The sequence below is a fragment of the Homarus americanus genome, unplaced genomic scaffold (assembly GCF_018991925.1).
Source record: "Homarus americanus isolate GMGI-L3 unplaced genomic scaffold, GMGI_Hamer_2.0 scaffold43875, whole genome shotgun sequence".
Taxonomy (NCBI): Eukaryota; Metazoa; Arthropoda; class Malacostraca; order Decapoda; family Nephropidae; genus Homarus; species Homarus americanus.
The window spans coordinates 1-17,577 of record NW_024744627.1 but is presented as its reverse complement, the minus strand read 5'-3'; the positions used below and the strand labels follow the sequence as shown (position 1 = coordinate 17,577).

The following is a 17,577-nucleotide window of genomic DNA, read 5'->3' as shown; positions in this document are numbered from 1 at the left end:
TTCAGTGTACTTCGTTCGGTTACGTATTGCTCTCTAGCATTTCCAGCTCTAGCAATCCGGGCTGTAACTCATCCAGCTTTAGCAGATCCAGCTCTAGCTGTTCAAGCAGTAGCAGTTCATTCTCTGGCAGTTCCAGCTTTAGCATTTCCAGCTGTAGCAGTTCCAGCTGTAGCAGTTCAAGCTCTAGCATTTCCAGCTCTAGCAGTTCCTGCTCTAGCAGTTTAAGCTCTAGCTTCTCAATCTCTAGCAGTTCCAGCTCTAGCAATTCCTGCTCTAGCACTTCAAGCTCTATAAGATCCAGCTCTAGCAATTCCAGCTCTAGGAGCTCAAGCTCTTGCAGTTCCAGCTCTAGCAGTTCCAGCTCAAGCAGTTCAAGCTCTAGCAGTTCCACCTCTAGCAGTTCAAGCTCTAGCAGTTCCAGCTCAAGTAGTTCAAGCTCTAGCACCTCAAGCTCTAGCAGTTCAAGCTCTAGTAGTTCAAGCTCTAGCAGTTCCAGTTCAAGCAGTTCGATCTGTAGCAGTTCCAGCTCATGCAGTTCCAGCTCTAGCAGTTCAATCTCTCTCAGTTCAAGCTCTCCCGGTTCCAGCTGTAGCAGTTCCAGCTCTAGCAGTTCAAGCTCTTGCAGTTCAAGCTCTCTCAGTTCAAGCTCTCCCGGTTCCAGCTCAAGCAGTTCTAGCTCTAGCAGTTCAAGCTCTCTGAGTTCAAGCTCTGCCGGTTCCAGCTCTAGCAGTTCTAGCTCTAGAAGTTCCACCTCTAGCAGTTCCACATCTAACAGTTCACGCTTTGGCAGTTCCAGCTCTAGCAGTTCAAGCTCAGCAGTTCAAGCTCTAGCAGTTCAAGCTCCAGCAGTTCCAGCTCTACTGGGGTTCCAGCTCTCGCAGTTCAAGCTCTAGCAGTTCCACCTCTAGCGTTTCCAGCCTGGCAGTTCAAGTTTCTAGCAGTTCAAGCTCTAGTTCCAGCTCTAGCAGTTCCAGCTCCAGCAGTTCAATCTCTCAGTAGCCCTCGCTTCCCCCAGCAGTTCAAGCTCACTCAGTCTCCACCTCTAGTAGTTCCAGCTCAAGCAGTTCAAGCTCTAGCAGTCTGCTCTAGCAGTTCAAGCTCTACCTGCTCAAGCTTCCAGCTGTTCAAGCTGTAGCAGCTCAAGCTCTAGCAGTTCCAGCTCTAGCAGTTCAAGCTCCAGCAGTTCAAGCTCTAAGTGCTCAAGCTATGGCAGTTCAAGCTCTAGCATATCCAGCTCTAGCTGCTCAAGCTCTAGCAGTTCAATCTCCAGGAGTTCCAGCTCTAGCAGTTCCAGCTCTAGCAGTTCAAGCTCTAGCTGCTCAAGCTTTAGTAGTTCCAGCTCTAGCGGTTCTAGCTCTAGCAGTTCCAGCTCTAGCAGATACTGCTCTAGCAGTTCCAGCTGTAGCAGTTCCAGCTCAAGCAGTTCAAGCTCTAGCAGTTCCACCTCTAGCAGTTCAAGCTCTAGCAGTTTCAGCTCAAGTAGTTCAAGCTCTAGCAGCTCAAGCTCCAGCAGTTCAAGCTCTAGCAGTTCAAGCTCTAGCAGTTCCAGCTCAAGCAGTTCGATCTCTATCAGTTCCTGTTCTAGCAGTTCCAGCTCTAGCAGTTCAAGCTCTAGCAGTTTCGGTTCCAGCTCTAGGTGTTCCAGCTCTAGCATTTCCAGCTCTAGCAATCCGGGCTGTAACTCTTCCAGCTTTAGCAGATCCAGCTCTAGCTGTTCAAGCAGTAGCAGTTCATTCTCTGGCAGTTCCAGCTTTAGCATTTCCAGCTGTAGCAGTTCCAGCTGTAGCAGTTCAAGCTCTAACATTTCCAGCTCTAGCAGTTCCTGCTCTAGCAGTTCAAGCTCTAGCTTCTCAATCTCTAGCAGTTCCAGCTCTAGCAGTTCCTGCTCTAGCACTTCAAGCTCTATAAGATCCAGCTCTAGCAATTCCAGCTCTAGGAGCTCAAGCTCTTGCAGTTCCAGCTCTAGCAGTTCCAGCTCAAGCAGTTCAAGCTTCAGCAGTTCCACCTCTAGCAGTTCAAGTTCTAGCAGTTCCAGCTCAAGCAGTTCAAGCTCTAGCAGCTCAAGTCAAAGTGTCTGCTCTAGCAGTTCAAGCTCTAGCAGTTCCAGTTCACAGTTCGATCTGTAGCAGTTCCAGCTCTAGCAGTTCCAGCTCTAGCAGTTCAAGCTCTCTCAGTTCAAGCTCTCCAGGTTCCAGCTGTAGCAGTTCCAGCTCTAGCAGTTCAAGCTCTTGCAGTTCAAGCTCTCTCAGTTCAAGCTCTCCCGGTTCCAGCTCTAGCAGTTCTAGCTCTAGCAGTTCAAGCTCTCTGAGTTCAAGCTCTGCCGGTTCCAGCTCTAGCATTTCTAGCTCTAGAAGTTCCACCTCTAGCAGTTCCACATCTAACAGTTCACGCTTTGGCAGTTCCAGCTCTAGCAGTTCAAGCTCTAGCAGTTCAAGCTCTAGCAGTTCAAGCTCCAGCAGTTCCAGCTCTAGCAGTTCCAGCCTAGCAGTTCAAGCTCTAGCAGTTCCACCTCTAGCGTTTCCAGCTCTAGCCATTCAAGCCTAGCAGTTCAAGCTCTAGCAGCAGTTCCAGGCTCAAGCAGTCTTGCTCTTAAAGCATTTCTCAAGCTCCCCACCAGTCTGCTCTAGCAGTTCAAGCTCACTAGCAGTTCAAGCTCACTCCAGTTCCAGCTCTAGTAGTTCCAGCTCAAGCAGTTCAAGTTCTAGCAGTTCAGCTCTTGCAGTTACAGCTCTAGCAGTTCAAGTTCTCTCTAGCAGTTCAAGCTCTAGCAGTTCAAGCTCACTCAGTTCCACCTCTAGTAGTTACAGCTCAAGCAGTTCAAGCTCTAGCAGTTCAAGCTCTAGCAGTTCCAGCTCTACCTGCTTAAGCTCTAGCTGTTCCAGCTGTAGCAGCTCAAGCTCTAGCAGTTCCAGCTCTAGCAGTTCAAGCTCCAGCAGTTCACGCTCTAAGTGCTCAAGCTATGGCAGTTCAAGCTCTAGCATATCCAGCTCTAGCTGCTCAAGCTCTAGCAGTTCAATCTCAAGTAGTTCCAGCTCTAGCAGTTCCAGCTCTAGCAGTTCAAGCTCTAGCTGCTCAAGCTTTAGTAGTTCCAGCTCTAGCGGTTCTAGCTCTAGCAGTTCCAGCTCTAGCAGATACTGCTCTAGCAGTTCCAGCTCTAGCAGTTCCAGCTCAAGCAGTTCAAGCTCTAGCAGTTCCACCTCTAGCAGTTCAAGCTCTAGCAGTTTCAGCTCAAGTAGTTCAAGCTCTAGCAGCTCAAGCTCTAGCAGTTCAAGCTCTAGCAGTTCAAGCTCTAGCAGTTCCAGCTCAAGCAGTTCGATCTCTATCAGTTCCTGTTCTAGCAGTTCCAGCTCTAGCAGTTCAAGCTCTAGCAGTTTCGGTTCCAGCTCTAGGTGTTCCAGCTCTAGCATTTCCAGCTCTAGCAATCCGGGCTGTAACTTTTCCAGCTTTAGCAGATCCAGCTCTACCTGTTCGAGCAGTAGCAGTTCATTCTCTGGCAGTTCCAGCTTTAGCATTTCCAGCTGTAGCAGTTCCAGCTGTAGCAGTTCAAGCTCTAGCATTTCCAGCTCTAGCAGTTCCTGCTCTAGCAGTTCAAGCTCTAGCTTCTCAATCTCTAGCAGTTCCAGCTCTAGCAGTTCCTGCTCTAGCACTTCCAGCTCTATAAGATCCAGCTCTAGCAATTCCAGCTCTAGGAGCTCAAGCTCTTGCAGTTCCAGCTCTAGCAGTTCCAGCTCAAGCAGTTCAAGCTCTAGCAGTTCAAGCTGTAGCAGCTCCAGCTCAAGTAGTTCAAGCTCTAGCAGCTCAAGCTCTAGCAGTTCAAGCTCTAGCAGTTCAAGCTCTAGCAGTTCCAGTTCAAGCAGTTCGATCTGTAGCAGTTCCAGCTCAAGCAGTTCCAGCTCTAGCAGTTCAAGTTCTCTCAGTTCAAGCTCTCCCGGTTCCAGCTGTAGCAGTTCCAGCTCTAGCAGTTCAAGCTCTTGCAGTTCAAGCTCTCTCAGTTCAAGCTCTGCCGGTTCCAGCTCTAGCAGTTCTAGCTCTAGAAGTTCCACCTCTAGCAGTTCCACATCTAACAGTTCACGCTTTGGCAGTTCCAGCTCTAGCAGTTCAAGCTCTAGCAGTTCAAGCTCCAGCAGTTCCAGCTCTGTAAGTTTCAGCTCTGGCAGATTCAAGCTCCTGCTTGGTTCACCTCTGGCCGTTTCCAGCTCCTAGCCATTCAAGCTCTAGCGGTTCAAGCTCTAGCGGTTCAGGTCAAGTAGTTCAGCTCCCAGATTTCAAGCTCTAGCTTCCAGTTCAAGCTCTACCAGTTCAAGCTCTGCAGTTCAAGCTCTAGCAGTTCAAGCTCACTCGGTTCCAGCTCTAGTAGTTTCCAGCTCAAGCAGTTCAAGTTCTAGCAGTTCAAGCTCTAGCAGTTCCAGCTCCTAGCAGTTCCCAGCTCCCTAGCAGTTCAATCTCTAGCAGTTCAGGCTCTAGCAGTTCAGCTCTGCCTGCTCCAGCTCTAGCAGTTCAAGCTCTAGCAGTTCCAGCTCTAGCAGTTCAAGCTCCAGCAGTTCACGCTCTAAGTGCTCAAGCTATGGCAGTTCAAGCTCTAGCATATCCAGCTCTAGCTGCTCAAGCTCTAGCAGTTCATTCTCTAGGAGTTCCAGCTCTAGCAGTTCCAGCTCTAGCAGTTCAAGCTCTAGCTGCTCAAGCTTTAGTAGTTCCAGCTCTAGCGGTTCTAGCTCTAGCAGTTCCAGCTCTAGCAGATACTGCTCTAGCAGTTCCAGCTCTAGCAGTTCCAGCTCAAGCAGTTTCAGTTCCAGCTCTATCAGTTCCTGTTCTAGCAGTGCCAGCTCTAGCAGTTCAATCTCTAGCAGTTTCGGTTCCAGCTCTAGGTGTTCTAGCTCTAGCATTTCCAGCTCTAGCAGTTCAGGCTGTAACTCTTCCAGCTTTAGCAGATCCAGCTCTAGCTGTTCAAGCTATAGCAGTTCATTCTCTGGCAGTTCCAGCTTTAGCATTTCCAGCTGTAGCAGTTCCAGCTGTAGCAGTTCAAGCTCTAGCAGTTCCAGCTCTAGCAGTTCCTGCTCTAGCAGTTCAAGCTCTAGCTTCTCAATCTCTAGCAGTTCCAGCTCTAGCAGTTCCTGCTCTAGCACTTCAAGCTCTATAAGTTCCAGCTCTAGCAATTTCAACTCTAGGAGCTCAAGCTCTTGTAGTTCCAGCTTTAGCAGTTCAAGGACAAGCAGTTCAAGCTTTAGCTGCTCAAGCTGTACCAGTTCCAGTTCGAGCATTTCAAGCTCAAGCAGTTCCAGCTCTAGCTGCTCAAGCTCTAGCAGTTCCAGCTCTAGCTGTTCAATCTGTAGCAGTTCCACCTCTAGCCGATCAACCTCTAGCAGTTCAATCTCCAGCAGTTCAAGCTTTAGCATTTCTAGCTGTACCAGTTCAATCTGTAGCAGTTCCAGCTCTAGCTGCTCAAGCTCCAGCAGTTCAAGCTCTTCCGGTTCCAGCTCTATTAGTTCCACCTCTAGCAGTTCAAGCTCTCTCAGTTCAAGCTCTGCCAGTTCCAACTCTAGCAGTCTTAGCTCTAGAAGTTCCACCTCTAGCAGTTCCACCTCTAGCAGTTCACGCTTTGGCAGTTCCAGCTCTAGCAGCTCCAGCTCTAGCAGTTCAAGCTCTAGCAGTTCAAGCTCTAGCAGCAAAGCTCCAACAGTTCAGCTCTGTGGTTCCAGCTCTAGCAGTTCCAGCTCAAGCAGTTCAAGCTCTAGCAGTTCCACCTCTAGCAGTTCAAGCTCTAGCAGTTCCAGCTCAAGTAGTTCAAGCTCTAGCAGCTCAAGCTCTAGCAGTTCAAGCTCTAGCAGTTCAAGCTCCCGAAAGCGCTCCAGCTCTAGCAGTTCAAACTCTAGCAGTTCAAGCTCTAGCAGTTCAAGCTCTAGCAGTTCAATCTCTAGCAGTTCCAGCTCTAGCAGTTCAAGCTCTAGCAGTTCAAGCTCACTCAGTTCCAGCTCTAGTAGTTACAGCTCAAGCAGTTCAAGCTCTAGCAGTTCAAGCTCTAGCTGTTCAAGCTCTAGCAGTTCCAGCTCTACCTGCTCAAGCTCTAGCTGTTCCAGCTGTTGCAGCTCAAGCTCTAGCAGTTCCAGCTCTAGCAGTTCAAGCTCCAGCAGTTTAAGCTCTAAGTGCTCAAGCTATGGCAGTTCAAGCTCTAGCATCTCCAGCTCTAGGTGCTCAAGCTCTAGCAGTTCAATCTCCAGGAGTTCCAGCTCTAGCAGTTCCAGCTCTAGCAGTTCCATCTCCAGCAGTTCAAGCTCTAGCTGCTCAAGCTTTAGTAGTTCCAGCTCTAGCAGTTCCAGCTCTATCAGTTCCAGCTCTAGCAGTTCCTGTTCTAGCAGTTCCAGCTTTAGCAGTTCCTGCTCTAGCAGTTCCAGTTCTAGCAGTTCTAGCAGTTCCAGCTCCACCAGTTTCAGTTCCAGTTCTATCAGTTCCTGTTCTAGCAGTTCCAGCTATAGCAGTTCAAGCTCTAGTAGTTACGGTTCCAGCTCTAGTAGTTACAGCTCTAGCAGTTCCAGCTCTAGCAGTTCAGGCTGTAGCTCTTTCAGCTTTAGCAGCTCAGGCTCTGGCTGTTCAAGCTGTAGTAGTTCATTCTCTGGCAGTTCCAGCTCTAGCATTTCAAGCTCTAGCAGTTCAAGCGCTAGCAGTTCAAGCTGCAGCAGTCCCAGATCAAGGAGTTCCAGCTCGAGCAGTTCAAAATCTAGCAGTTCAAGCTCTAGCAGTTCAAGCTCTAGCAGTTCAAAATCTAGCAGTTCCAGCTCTTGCAGTTCCAGCTCTCTCAGTTCAAGCTATCCCGGTTCAAGCTCTAGCAGTTCCACCTGTAGCAGTTCCAGCTCAAGTAGTTCAAGCTCCAGCAGTTCCAGCTCTAGCAATTCCAGCTCTAGCAGTTCCACCTCTAGCAGTTCCATCTCTCGCAGTTTAAGCTTTGGCAGTTCCAGCTCTATCAGCTCCAGTTCTTACAGTTCAAGCTCAAGCAGTTCCAGCTCTAGCAGTTTAATCTCTTGCAGTTCATGCTCTAGCAGTTCCAGCTCTAGCAGTTTAAACTCTCTCAGTTCAAGCTCTCTCGGTTCAAGCTCTAGCAGTTCCAGCTGTAGCAGTTCCAGCTCAAGCAGTTCAAGCTCCAGCAGTTCCAGCTCTAGCAGTTCCAGCTCTAGCAGCTCCATATCTACCAGTTCATGCTCTCGCAGTTCAAGCTCTAGCAGTTCAAGCTCTAGCAGTTCCAGCTCAAGTAGTTCAAGCTCTAGCAGCTCCAGTTCTACCAGTTCAAGCTCTAGCAGTTCAAGCTCTAACAGTTCCAGCTGTAGAAGTTCAAGTTCAAGTAGTTCAAGCTCCAGCAGTTCCAGCTCTAGCAGTTCCCGGTCTAGCAGTTCAAGCTCTCCCAGTTCAAGCTCTCCCGGTTCCAGCTCTAGCAGTTCCAGCTCTACCAGTTTAAGCTCTTGCAGTTCAAGCTCCAGCAATTCAAGCTCTCTCAGTTCAAGCTCCCTCGGTTCCAGCTCTAGCAGTTCTAGCTCTAACAGTTCCAGCTCTAGTAGCAGCTCCAGCTCAAGCAGTTCAAGCTCAAGCAGTTTAAGCTCTAGCAGTTCAAGCGCCACCAGTTCAAGCTCTAGCAGCGTTCCACCTCCAAGTATTTTAAGCTCTAGTAGTTCAAGCCTAGCTGTCTGCTCCAGCAGTTCTCAGCTCTAGCAGTTCCAGCTCTAGCAGTTCCAGCTCTATCAGTTCAAGCTCTAGCACTTCACGCCTCTGAAGAAGTTGCTTTCCAGTTGTTCAAGCTTTGGCAGTTCCAGCTCTAGCAGCTCCAGCTCTGTCAGTCTGCTCTCTGGTTCCAGCTCAGCAGTTCCAGTTCTAGCAGTTCAAGTTTGCAGTTCAAGCCCAGCAGTACAAGCTTTTGGCAGTTCCAGCTCTAGCAGCTCCAGCCTATCAGTTCAAGCTAAGCAGTTCCAGCTCTAGCAGTTCAAGCTCATGCAGTTCATGCTCTAGCAGTTCCAGCACTAGCAGTTCCAGCTCTAGTATTAAACGCTCTGTCAGTTCAAGCTCTCCTGTCTCAAGCTCTAGCAGTTCCAGCTCTAGCAGCTCCAGCTCTAGCAGTTCAAGCTGTAGCAGCTCAAGCTGTAGCAGCTCAAGCTCTAGCAGTTCCAGCTCAAGCAGTTCGATCTCTAGCATTTCCAGCTCTAGCAGTTCCAGCTCTAGAAGTTCAAGCTCTCTCAGTTCAAGTTCTCCCGGTTCCAGCTGTAGCAGTTCGAGCTCTAGCAGTTCAAGCTCTTGCAGTTCAAGCTCCAGCAGTTCAAGCTCTCTCAGTTCAAGCTCTCCCGGTTCCAGCTCTCGCAGGTCCAGCTCTAGAAGTTCCACCTCTAGCAGTTCCATCCCTAACAGTTCACGCTTTGGCAGTTCCAGCTCTAGCAGTTCAAGCTCTAGCAGTTCAAGTTCTAGCAGTTCAAGCTCCAGCAGTTCCAGCTCTAGCTGTTCCAGCTCTAGCAGTTCAAGCTCTAGCAGTTCCACCTCTAGCGTTTCAAGCTCTAGCCATTCAAGCTCTTGCAGTTCAAGCTCTAGCAGTTCCAGCTCAAGTAGTTCAACCTCTAGCAGTTCAAGCTCTAGCAGTTCAAGTTCTAGCAGTTCAAGCTCTACCAGTTCAAGCTCTAGCAGTTCAAGCTCACTCAGTTCCAGATCTAGTAGTTCCAGCTCAAGCATTTCAAGTTCTAGCAGTTCAAGCTCTACCAGTTCCAGCTCTAGCAGATCCAGCTCTAGCAGTTCAAGCTCTAGCAGTTCAAGCTCACTCAGTTCCAGGTCTAGTAGTTCCAGCTCAAGCAGTTCAAGCTCTAGCAGTTCAAGCTCTAGCAGTTCCAGCTTTACCTGCTCAAGCTCTAGCTGTTCCAGCTGTAGCAGCTCCAGCTCTAGCAGGTCCAGCTCTAGCAGTTCAAGCTCCAGCAGTTCAAGCTCTAAGTGCTCAAGCTATGGCAGTTCAAGCTCTAGGTTCTCCAGCTCTAGCTGCTCATGCTCTAGCAGTTTAATCTCCAGGAGGTCCAGCTCTAGCAGTTCCAGCTCTAGCAGTTCAAGCTCTAGCTGCTCAAGCTTTAGTAGTTCCAGCTCTAGCAGTTCCAGCTCTAGCAGTTCCAGCTCTAGCAGTTCCTGCTCTATCAGTTCCAGCTCTAGCAGTTCCTGCTCTAGCAGTTCCAGCTCTAGCAGTTCCAGTTCAAGCAGTTTCAGTTCCAGCTCTATCAGTTCCTGTTCTAGCAGTTCCAGCTCCAGCAGTTCAAGCTCTAGCAGTTTCGGTTCCAGCTCTAGGTGTTCCAGCTCTAGCATTTCCAGCTCTAGCAGTTCAGGCTGTAACTGTTCCAGCTTTAGCAGATCCAGCTCTAGCTGTTCAAGCTGTAGCAGTTCATTCTTTGGCAGTTCCAGCTTTAGCATTTCCAGCTGTAGCAGTTCTAGCTGTAGCAGTTCAAGCTGTAGCAGTTCCAGCTCTAGCAGTTCCTGCTCTAGCAGTTCAAGCTCTAGCAGTTCAAACTCTAGCTTCTCAATCTCTAGCAGTTCCAGCTCTAGCAGTTCCTGCTCTAGCACTTCAAGCTCTATACGTTCCAGCTCTAGCAATTCCAGCTCTAGGAGCTCAAGCTCTTGCAGTTCCAGCTCTAGCAGTTCAATGACAAGCAGTTCAAGCTTTAGCTGCTCAAGCTGTACCAGTTCCAGCTCGAGCATTTCATGCTCAAGCAGTTCCAGCTTTAGCTGCTCCAGCTCTAGCAGTTCCAGCTCTAGCAGTTCAATCTGTAGCAGTTCCACCTCTAGCCGATCAAGCTCTAGCAGTTCAATCTCCAGCAGTTCAAGCTTTAGCAGTTCCAGCTGTAGCAGTTCAATCTGTAGCAGTTCCAGCTCTAGCTGCTCAAGCTCCAGCAGTTCAAGCTCTTGCAGTTCAAGCTCCAGCAGTTCAAGCTCTCTCAGTTCAAGCTCTCCCGGTTCCAGCTATAGCAGTTCTAGCTCTAATAGTTCCAGCTCTCGCAGTTCAAGCTCTCTCAGTTCAAGCTCTTCCGGTTCCAGCTCTATCAGTTCCAGCTCTAGCAGTTCAAGCTCTCTCAGTTCAAACTCTCCCGGTTCCAACTCTAGCAGTCTCAGCTCTAGAAGTTCCACCTCTAGCAGTTCCACCTCTAGCAGTTCACGCTTTGGCAGTTTCAGCTCTAGCAGCTGCAGCTCTAGCAGTTCAAGCTCTAGCAGTTCAAGCTCTAGCAGCTCAAGCTCCAGCAGTTCCAGGTCTAGCAGTTCCAGCTCTAGCAGTTCCAGCTCAAGCAGTTCAAGCTCTAGCAGTTCCACCTCTAGCAGTTCAAGGTCTAGCAGTTTCAGCTCTGGCAGTTCCAGTCGCAGTTCGATCTGTAGTGTTCCAGCTCTAGCAGTTCCAGCTCTAGCAGTTCAAGCTCTCTCAGTTCAAGCTCTCCAGGTTCCAGCTGTAGCAGTTCCAGCTCTAGCAGTTCAAGCTCTTGCAGTTCAAGCTCTCTCAGTTCAAGCTCTCCCGGTTCCAGCTCTAGCAGTTCTAGCTCTAGCAGTTCAAGCTCTCTGAGTTCAAGCTCTGCCGGTTCCAGCTCTAGCATTTCTAGCTCTAGAAGTTCCACCTCTAGCAGTTCCACATCTAACAGTTCACGCTTTGGCAGTTCCAGCTCTAGCAGTTCAAGCTCTAGCAGTTCAAGCTCTGCAGTTCAAGCTCTAGCAGTTCAAGCCAGCAGTTCTAGCTCTGGCAGTTCAGCTCTAGCAGTTCAAGCTCTAGCAGTTCACCTCTGGCGTTTCTAGCTCAGCAGTTCAGCTGTAGCAGTTCAAGCTCTAGCAGTTCCAGCTCAAGTAGTTCAAGCTGTATCAGCTCAGCTCTAGCCGTTCAAGCCCAGCAGTTCAAGCTATTTCAGTTACAGCTCTAGCAGTTCAGCTCTAGCAGTTCAAGCTCTAGCAGTTCAAGCTCTAGCAGTTCAGCTCTAGCAGTTCAAGCTCACTCAGTTCAGCTCTAGTAGTTCCAGCTCATGCAGTTCAGCTCTAGCAGTTCAAGCTCTATCAGTTCCAGCTCTAGCAGTTCAGCTCTAGCAGTACAAGCTCTAGCAGTTCAAGCTCTAGCAGTTCAAGCTCACTCGGTTCCAGCTCTAGTAGTTCCAGCTCAAGCAGTTCAACGTCTAGCAGTTCAAGCTCTAGAAGTTCCAGCTCTACCTGCTCAAGCTCTAGCTGTTCAGCTGTAGCAGCTCAAGCTCTAGCATTTCTAGCTCTAGCAGTTCAAGCTCCAGCAGTTCAAGCTCCAGCAGTTCAAGCTCCAGCAGTTCAGCTCTAAGTGCTCAAGCTATGGCAGTTCAAGTTCTAGCATCTCCAGCTCTAGCAAGCTCTAGCAGTTCAATCTCCAGGAGTTCCAGCTTTAGCAGTTCCAGCTCTAGCAGTTCAAGCTCTCTGCAGTTCAGGCTCTAGCTGCTCAAGCTTTACTAGTTCCAGCTCTAGCGGTTCCAGCTCTAGCAGTTCCTGTTCTGGCAGTTCCTGCTCTAGCAGTTCCAGCTCTAGCAGATCCAGCTCTAGCAGATCCAGCTCTAGCAGTTCAAGCTTTGGCAGTTCCAGCTCTAGCAGCTCCAGCTCTAGCAGTTCAAGCTCAAGCAATTCAAGCTCTAGCAGTTCAAGCTCTAGCAGTTCAAGCTCCAGCAGTTCAGCTCTAGCAGTTCAAGCTCTAGCAGTTCCAGCTCAAGTATTTCAAGCTCTGGCAGTTCAAGCTCTAGCAGTTCAAGCTCCAACAGTTCCAGCTCTAGCAGTTCCAGCTCTAGCAGTTCAGCTCTAGCAGTTCAAGCTCTAGCAGTTCAAGCCCTAGCAGTTCAAGCTCTAGTAGTTCCAGCTCTAGCAGTTCAAGCTCTATCAGTTCAAGCTCTCCGGTTCCAGCTCTAGCAGTTCAGCTCTAGCAGTTCAAGCTCTTGCAGTTCAAGCTCCAGCAGTTCAAGCTTTGGCAGTTCCACCTCTTGCAGCTCCAGCTCTATCAGTTCAAGCAAGCAGTTCCAGCTCTAGCAGTTCAAGCTCATGCAGTTCATGCTCTAGCAGTTCCAGCTCTAGCAGTTCCATCTCAAGTAGTTCAAGCTCCGGCACTTCCAGCTCTATGCCTTTCAGCTCTAGCAGCTACAGCTCTAGCAGTTCAAGCTCTAGCAGTTCAGCTCTAGCAGTTCAAGCTCTAGCAGTTCAAGCTCCAGCAGTTCCAGCTCTAGCAGTTCAAGCTCAAGTAGTTCTCGCTCCAGCAGTTCCAGCTCTAGCAGTTGCAGCTCTAGCAGTTCCAGCTCTAGCAGTTCAAGCTCTCAGTTCAAGCTCTCCAGTTCCAGCTCTAGCAGTTCAGCTCTAGCAGTTCAAGCTCTTCAGTTCAAGCTCCATCAGTTCCAAGCTCTCTCAGTTCAAGCTCTTCCGGTTTGCAGCTCTAGCAGTTCTAGCTCTAACAGTTCCAGCTCTAGTAGTTCAAGCTCTCTCAGTTCAAGCTCTCCCGGTCCCAGCTCTAGCAGTTCCAGCTCTAGCAGTTCAAGCTCTCTCAGTTCAAGCTCTCCCGGTTCCAGCTCTAGCAGTTCCACCTCTAGAAGTTCCACCTCTAGCAGTTCCACCTCTAACAGTTCACGCATTGGCAGTTCAGCTCTAGCAGTTCAAGCTCTAGCAGTTCAAGCTCTAGCAGTTCAAGCTCCAGCAGTTCCAGCTCTAGCAGTTCCAGCTCTAGCAGTTCAGCTCAAGCAGTTCAAGCTCTAGCAGTTCCACCTCTAGCGTTTCCAGCTCTAGCAGTTCAAGCTCTGAGTTCAAGCTCTAGCAGTTCAAGCTCAAGTAGTTCAAGCTCTAGCAGCTCAAGTTCTAGCAGTTCAAGCTCTAGCAGTTCAAGCTCTAGCAGTTCAAGCTATAGCAGTTCAGCTCTAGCATTTCAAGCTCTAGCAGTTCAAGCTCTAGCAGTTCAAGCTCACTCAGTTCAGCTCTAGCAGTTCAAGCTCAAGCAGTTCAAGCTTTAGCGTTTCAAGCTGCACCACTTCCAGCTCTAGCATTTCAAGCTCAAGCAGTTCCAGCTCTACCTGCTCAAGCTCTGGCAGTTCAGCTCTAGCAGTTCAATCTGTAGCAGTTCCAGCTCTAGCATCAGCTCTGCAGTTCAATCTCCAGCAGTTCAAGCTCTAGCAGTTCCAGCTCTAGGTTCAGCTCTCTCAGTTCAAGCTCTTGTGTTCCAAGCTCTAGCAGTTCAAGCTCCTAGCAGTTCAAGCTCTAGCAGTTCCAGCTCCTAGGAGTTCAAGCTCTCTCAGTTCAAGCTCTCCGGTTCAGCTCTAGTAGTTCCAGCTCTAGCAGTTCAAGCTCTAGCAGTTCAGCTCTAGCAGTTCAGCTTTGGCAGTTCCAGCTCTGGCAGTTCAGCTCTAGCAGTTCAAGCTCACTCAGTTCCAGCTCTAGTAGTTCAGCTCAAGCAGTTCAACCTCTAGCAGTTCAGCTCTAGCAGTTCCAGCTCTAGCAGTTCAAGCTCTCTCAGTTCAAGCTCTCGCGGTTCAAGCTCTAGCAGTTCCAGCTCCTAGCAGTTCCATCTCAAGTAGTTCAAGCTCCGTTCAGCTCTAGCAGTTCCAGCTCTAGCAGCTACAGCTCTAGCAGTTCAAGCTCTAGCTGTTCAAGCTCCAGCAGTTCAGCTCTACCAGTTCCAGCTCTGCTGGTTCCAGCTCCTAGCAGTTCCAGCTCTAGCAGTTCCAGCTCTAGCAGTTCAAGCTCAAGTAGTTCAGCTCCAGCAGTTCAGCTCTAGCAGTTGCAGCTCACAGTTCAGCTCTAGCAGTTCAACCTCTCAGTTCAAGCTCTCCCGGTTCCAGCTCTAGCAGTTCAGCTCTAGCAGTTCAAGCTCTAGCAGTTCAAGCTCTATCAGTTCAAGCTCCGGTTCCAGCTCAGCAGTTCAGCTCTGGTAGTTCAGCTCTAGCAGTTCAAGCTCTATCAGTTCAAGCTCTTCAGTTCAAGCTCTAGCAGTTCAAGCTCTAGCAGTTCAAGCTCTAGCAGTTCCAGCTCTAGCAGTTCCAGCTCTAGCATTTCTAGCAGTTCCAGCTCTAGCAGTTCAAGCTCTAACTGTTCCACCTCTAGCGTTTCCAGCTCTAGCAGTTCAAGCTCTAGCAGTTCAAGCTCTAGCAGTTCCAGCTCTAAGTAGTTCAAGCTCTAGAGTTCAGCTCTAGCAGTTCAAGCTCTCTAGCAGTTCAAGCTCAGCAGTTCAAGCTCTAGCAGTTCCAGCTCTAGCAGTTCAGCTCTAGCAGTTCAAGCTCTAGCAGTTCAGCTTTTGCTCTGAGTTCAGCTCAAGCAGTTCCAGCTCTAGTTCGCTCTAGCAGTTCCAGCTCTAGCTGTTCAAGCTCTGGCAGTTCCACTCTCAGCTCAGCTCTAGCAGTTCCAGCTCTAGCTGTTCAAGCTCTAGCAGTTCCAGCTCTAGCAGTTCAAGCTCTAGCAGTTCAGCTCTAGCAGTTCAAGCTCTAGCAGTTCAATCTCCAGCAGTTCAGCTCTAGCAGTTCAAGCTCTAGCAGTTCCAAGCTCTACCCAGTTCAAGCTCTCCAGCAGTTCAAGCTCTAGCAGTTCAAGCTCTAGCAGTTCCAGCTCTTGCAGTTCAGCTCTAGCAGTTCAAGCTCTGTAGTTCAGCTGCCGGTTCCAGCTCTAGCAGTTCTAGCTCTCCTGTGGTTCCAGCTCTAGCAGTTCAAGCTCTAGCAGTTCAAGCTCTAGCAGTTCAAGCTCCAGCAGTTCAGCTCTTCAGTTCAAGCTCAGCGGTTCCAGCTCTGCAGTTCCCAGCTCTAGCAGTTCCAGCTCTAGCAGTTCAGCTCTAGCAGTTCAAGCTCTAGCAGTTCAAGCTCCTCGGTTCCAGCTCTGGTAGTTCAGCTCATAGCAGTTCAAGCTCTAGCGTTCAACCTCTAGCAGTTCCGCTCTAGCTGTTCAAGCTTTGCAGTTGCAAGCTCTAGCAGTTCAAGCTCTAGCAGTTCAAGCTCTATCAGTTCAGCTCTAGGTTCAGCTCTAGCAGTTCAGCTCTAGCAGTTCCATCTCTTGCAGTTCAAGCTCTGGCAGTTCCGCTCTGGCAGTTCCAGCTCTAGCAGGTTCAAGCTCTCTCAGTTCAAGCTCTAGCGGTTCCAGCTGCAGCAGTTCAAGCTCTAGCAGTTCCAGCTCTAGTAGTTCAAGCTCTGGCAGTTCGCCTAGCACGTCCAGCTCTAGCAGCTTCAGCTCCTAGCAGTTCAAGCTCTGGCAGTTCAAGCTCCTGCAGTTCCAGCTCTAGCAGTTCCAGCTCTAGCAGTTCCAGCTCTGGCAGTTCAAGCTCTCGCAGTTCAAGCTCCTGCAGTTCGCTCTAGCAGTTCAAGCTCTATCAGTTCCAGCTCTAGTGGTTCCAGCTCATGCAGTTCAAGCTCTATCAGTTCAAGCTCTAGCGGTTCCAGCTCTAGCAGTTCTAGCTCTAGCAGTTCAAGCTCTGAGTTCAAGCTCTATCAGTTCAAGCTCCTCCGGTTCAGCTCTAGCAGTTCCAGCTCTAGCAGTTCAGCTCCTAGCAGTTCAAGCTCTAGAGTTCAGCTCTGGTCAGTTCTAGCAGTTCCAGCTCTAGAGTTCCAGCTCTAGCAGTTCAAACTCTAACAGTTCAAGCTCCAGCAGTTCAAGCTCTAGCAGTTCAGCTCTAGCAGTTCCAGCTCTAAGTGTTCAAGCTTTGGCAGTTCAAGCTCTAGCATTTCCAGCTCTAGCTGTTCAAGCTCTAGCAGTTCAAGCTCTAGCAGTTCAGCTCTAGCAGTTCCAGCTCTAGCAGGTTCAAGCTCTAGCAGTTCAGCTCTAGCAGTTCAAGCTTTAGCAGTTCATCTAGCAGTTCCAGCTCTAGCAGTTCCAGCTCTGGCAGTTCAAGCTCTAGCAGTTCAGCTCTATCAGTTCCAGCTCTAGCAGTTCAAGCTAGCAGTTCCAGCTCTAGCAGTTCCAGCTCTAGCAGTTCAAGCTCATGCAGTTCATGCTCTAGCAGTTCAGCTCCTAGCAGTTCCATCTCAATGGTTCAAGCTCCAGCAGTTCCAGCTCTAGCAGTTCCAGCTCTAGCAGTTCCAGCTCTAGCAGTTCAAGCTCTAGCAGTTCAAGCTGCAGCAGTTCAGCTCTAGCAGTTCCAGCTCTAGCAGTTCCAGCTCTAGCAGTTCCACCTCTAGCAGTTCAAGCTTTGGCAGTTCAAGCTCTAGCAGTTCAGCTCTAGCAGTTCAGCTCAAGGTTCAAGCTCTAGCAGTTCCAGCTCCTGCAGTTCCAGCTCTAGCAGTTCCAGCTCTAGCAGTTCAAGCTCTCTCAGTTCAAGCTCTCCCGGTTCCAGCTCTAGCAGTTCCAGCTCTTGCAGTTCCAGCTCTTCCAGTTCAGCTCCATCAGTTCAAGCTCTCTCAGTTCAAGCTCTTGGTTCCAGCTCTAGCAGTTCTGGCTCTAGTAGTTCAAGCTCTCTCAGTTCAGCTCTGGTCCCAGCTCTGGCAGTTCCAGCTCTAGCAGTTCAAGCTCTCTCAGTTCAAGCTCCTAGCAGTTCAAGCTCCAGCAGTTCCAGCTCTAGCAGTTCCAGCTCTAGCAGTTCCAGCTCAAGCTGTTCAAGCTCTAGCAGTTCCTCTGGCGTTTCCAGCTCTGGCGTTTCAAGCTCTAGCAGTTCAAGCTCAAGTAGCTCCAGCTCTAGCAGTTCAAGCTCTAGCAGTTCTAGCTCTAGCAGTTCAAGCTCTAGCGGTTCAGTTCTAGCAGTTCAAGCTCTGGCAGTTCAAGTTCACTCAGTTCCAGCTCTAGCAGTTCTAAGCTCAAGCAGTTCAAGCTTTGGCTACTCAAGCCTGTTGCCACTTCCAGCTCTAGCATTTCAGCTCAAACAGTTCAGCTCTGGCTGCTCAAGCTCTATCAGTTCCAGCTCTAGCAGTTCAATTTGTAGCAGTTCCAGCTCTAAGCCGATCAAGCTCTAGCAGTTCAATCTCCAGCAGTTCAAGCTCTAGCAGTTCCAGCTGTAGCAGTTCAATCTGTAGCAGTTCAGCTCTAGCTGCTCAAGCTCTAGCAGTTCCAGCTTTAGCAGTTCAAGCTCTATTAATTCAAGCTCCAGCAGTTCCAGCTCTAGCTGTTCAAGCTCTAGCAGCTCAGCTCTAGCAGCTCAGCTCCAGCAGATCCAGCTCTAGCAGATCCAGCTCTGGCTGTTCAAGCTCTGGCAGTTCAAGCTCAGCAGTTCCTGCTCTAGCAGCTCAAGATCGAGCAGTTCAGTTCTTGCAGTTTGCTCTAGCAGTTCCAGCTCTTGTAGTTCAGCTCTAGCAGTTCAAGCTCTATCGAATTCAGCTCTGGCAGTTCAAGTTCAAGCAGGTCAGCCTAACAGTTCAAGCTCTATAAGTTCCAGGCTCTATCGGTTCAGCTCTGGTAGTACAAGCTCTAGCAATTCGAGCTCGAGTAGTTCAAGCTCTGGTAGTTCAGCTATAGCAGTTCAAGCTCTAGCAGTTCAAAGCTCAATTAGTTCAAACACTAGTATTCAAGCTCAAGTGGTTCAAGCTCTAGCAACGCAAGTAATGCCTTAACTCAATGCCTTTTATATTCATGTTTCACATGTAACGTAAGAAATATCGAAGTGTTATTTAGACATCGTGTATCTGGAAATTTTTTATCAGCAATACGTAACTA

At 49.4% G+C, this 17,577-nt stretch overlaps 1 protein-coding gene across 1 annotated transcript; it reads left to right on the top strand.

Moving 5' to 3' along the window:
• Positions 1 to 881: 881 nt before the first annotated feature.
• On the top strand, positions 882 to 9,647 carry LOC121877995 (serine-rich adhesin for platelets-like; the record flags this gene model as incomplete). The annotated part of the gene is made up of 14 exons (XM_042383954.1): positions 882 to 1,131; positions 1,454 to 2,064; positions 2,189 to 2,475; positions 2,631 to 2,674; positions 2,799 to 3,024; positions 4,234 to 4,378; positions 5,331 to 5,599; positions 5,872 to 6,237; positions 6,325 to 6,484; positions 6,615 to 6,733; positions 7,111 to 7,636; positions 8,098 to 8,337; positions 8,448 to 9,083; positions 9,532 to 9,647. Coding segments are annotated over 14 exons (3,995 nt in total), but the record flags the coding sequence as incomplete, so codon positions are not given.
• Positions 9,648 to 17,577: the final 7,930 nt, after the last annotated feature.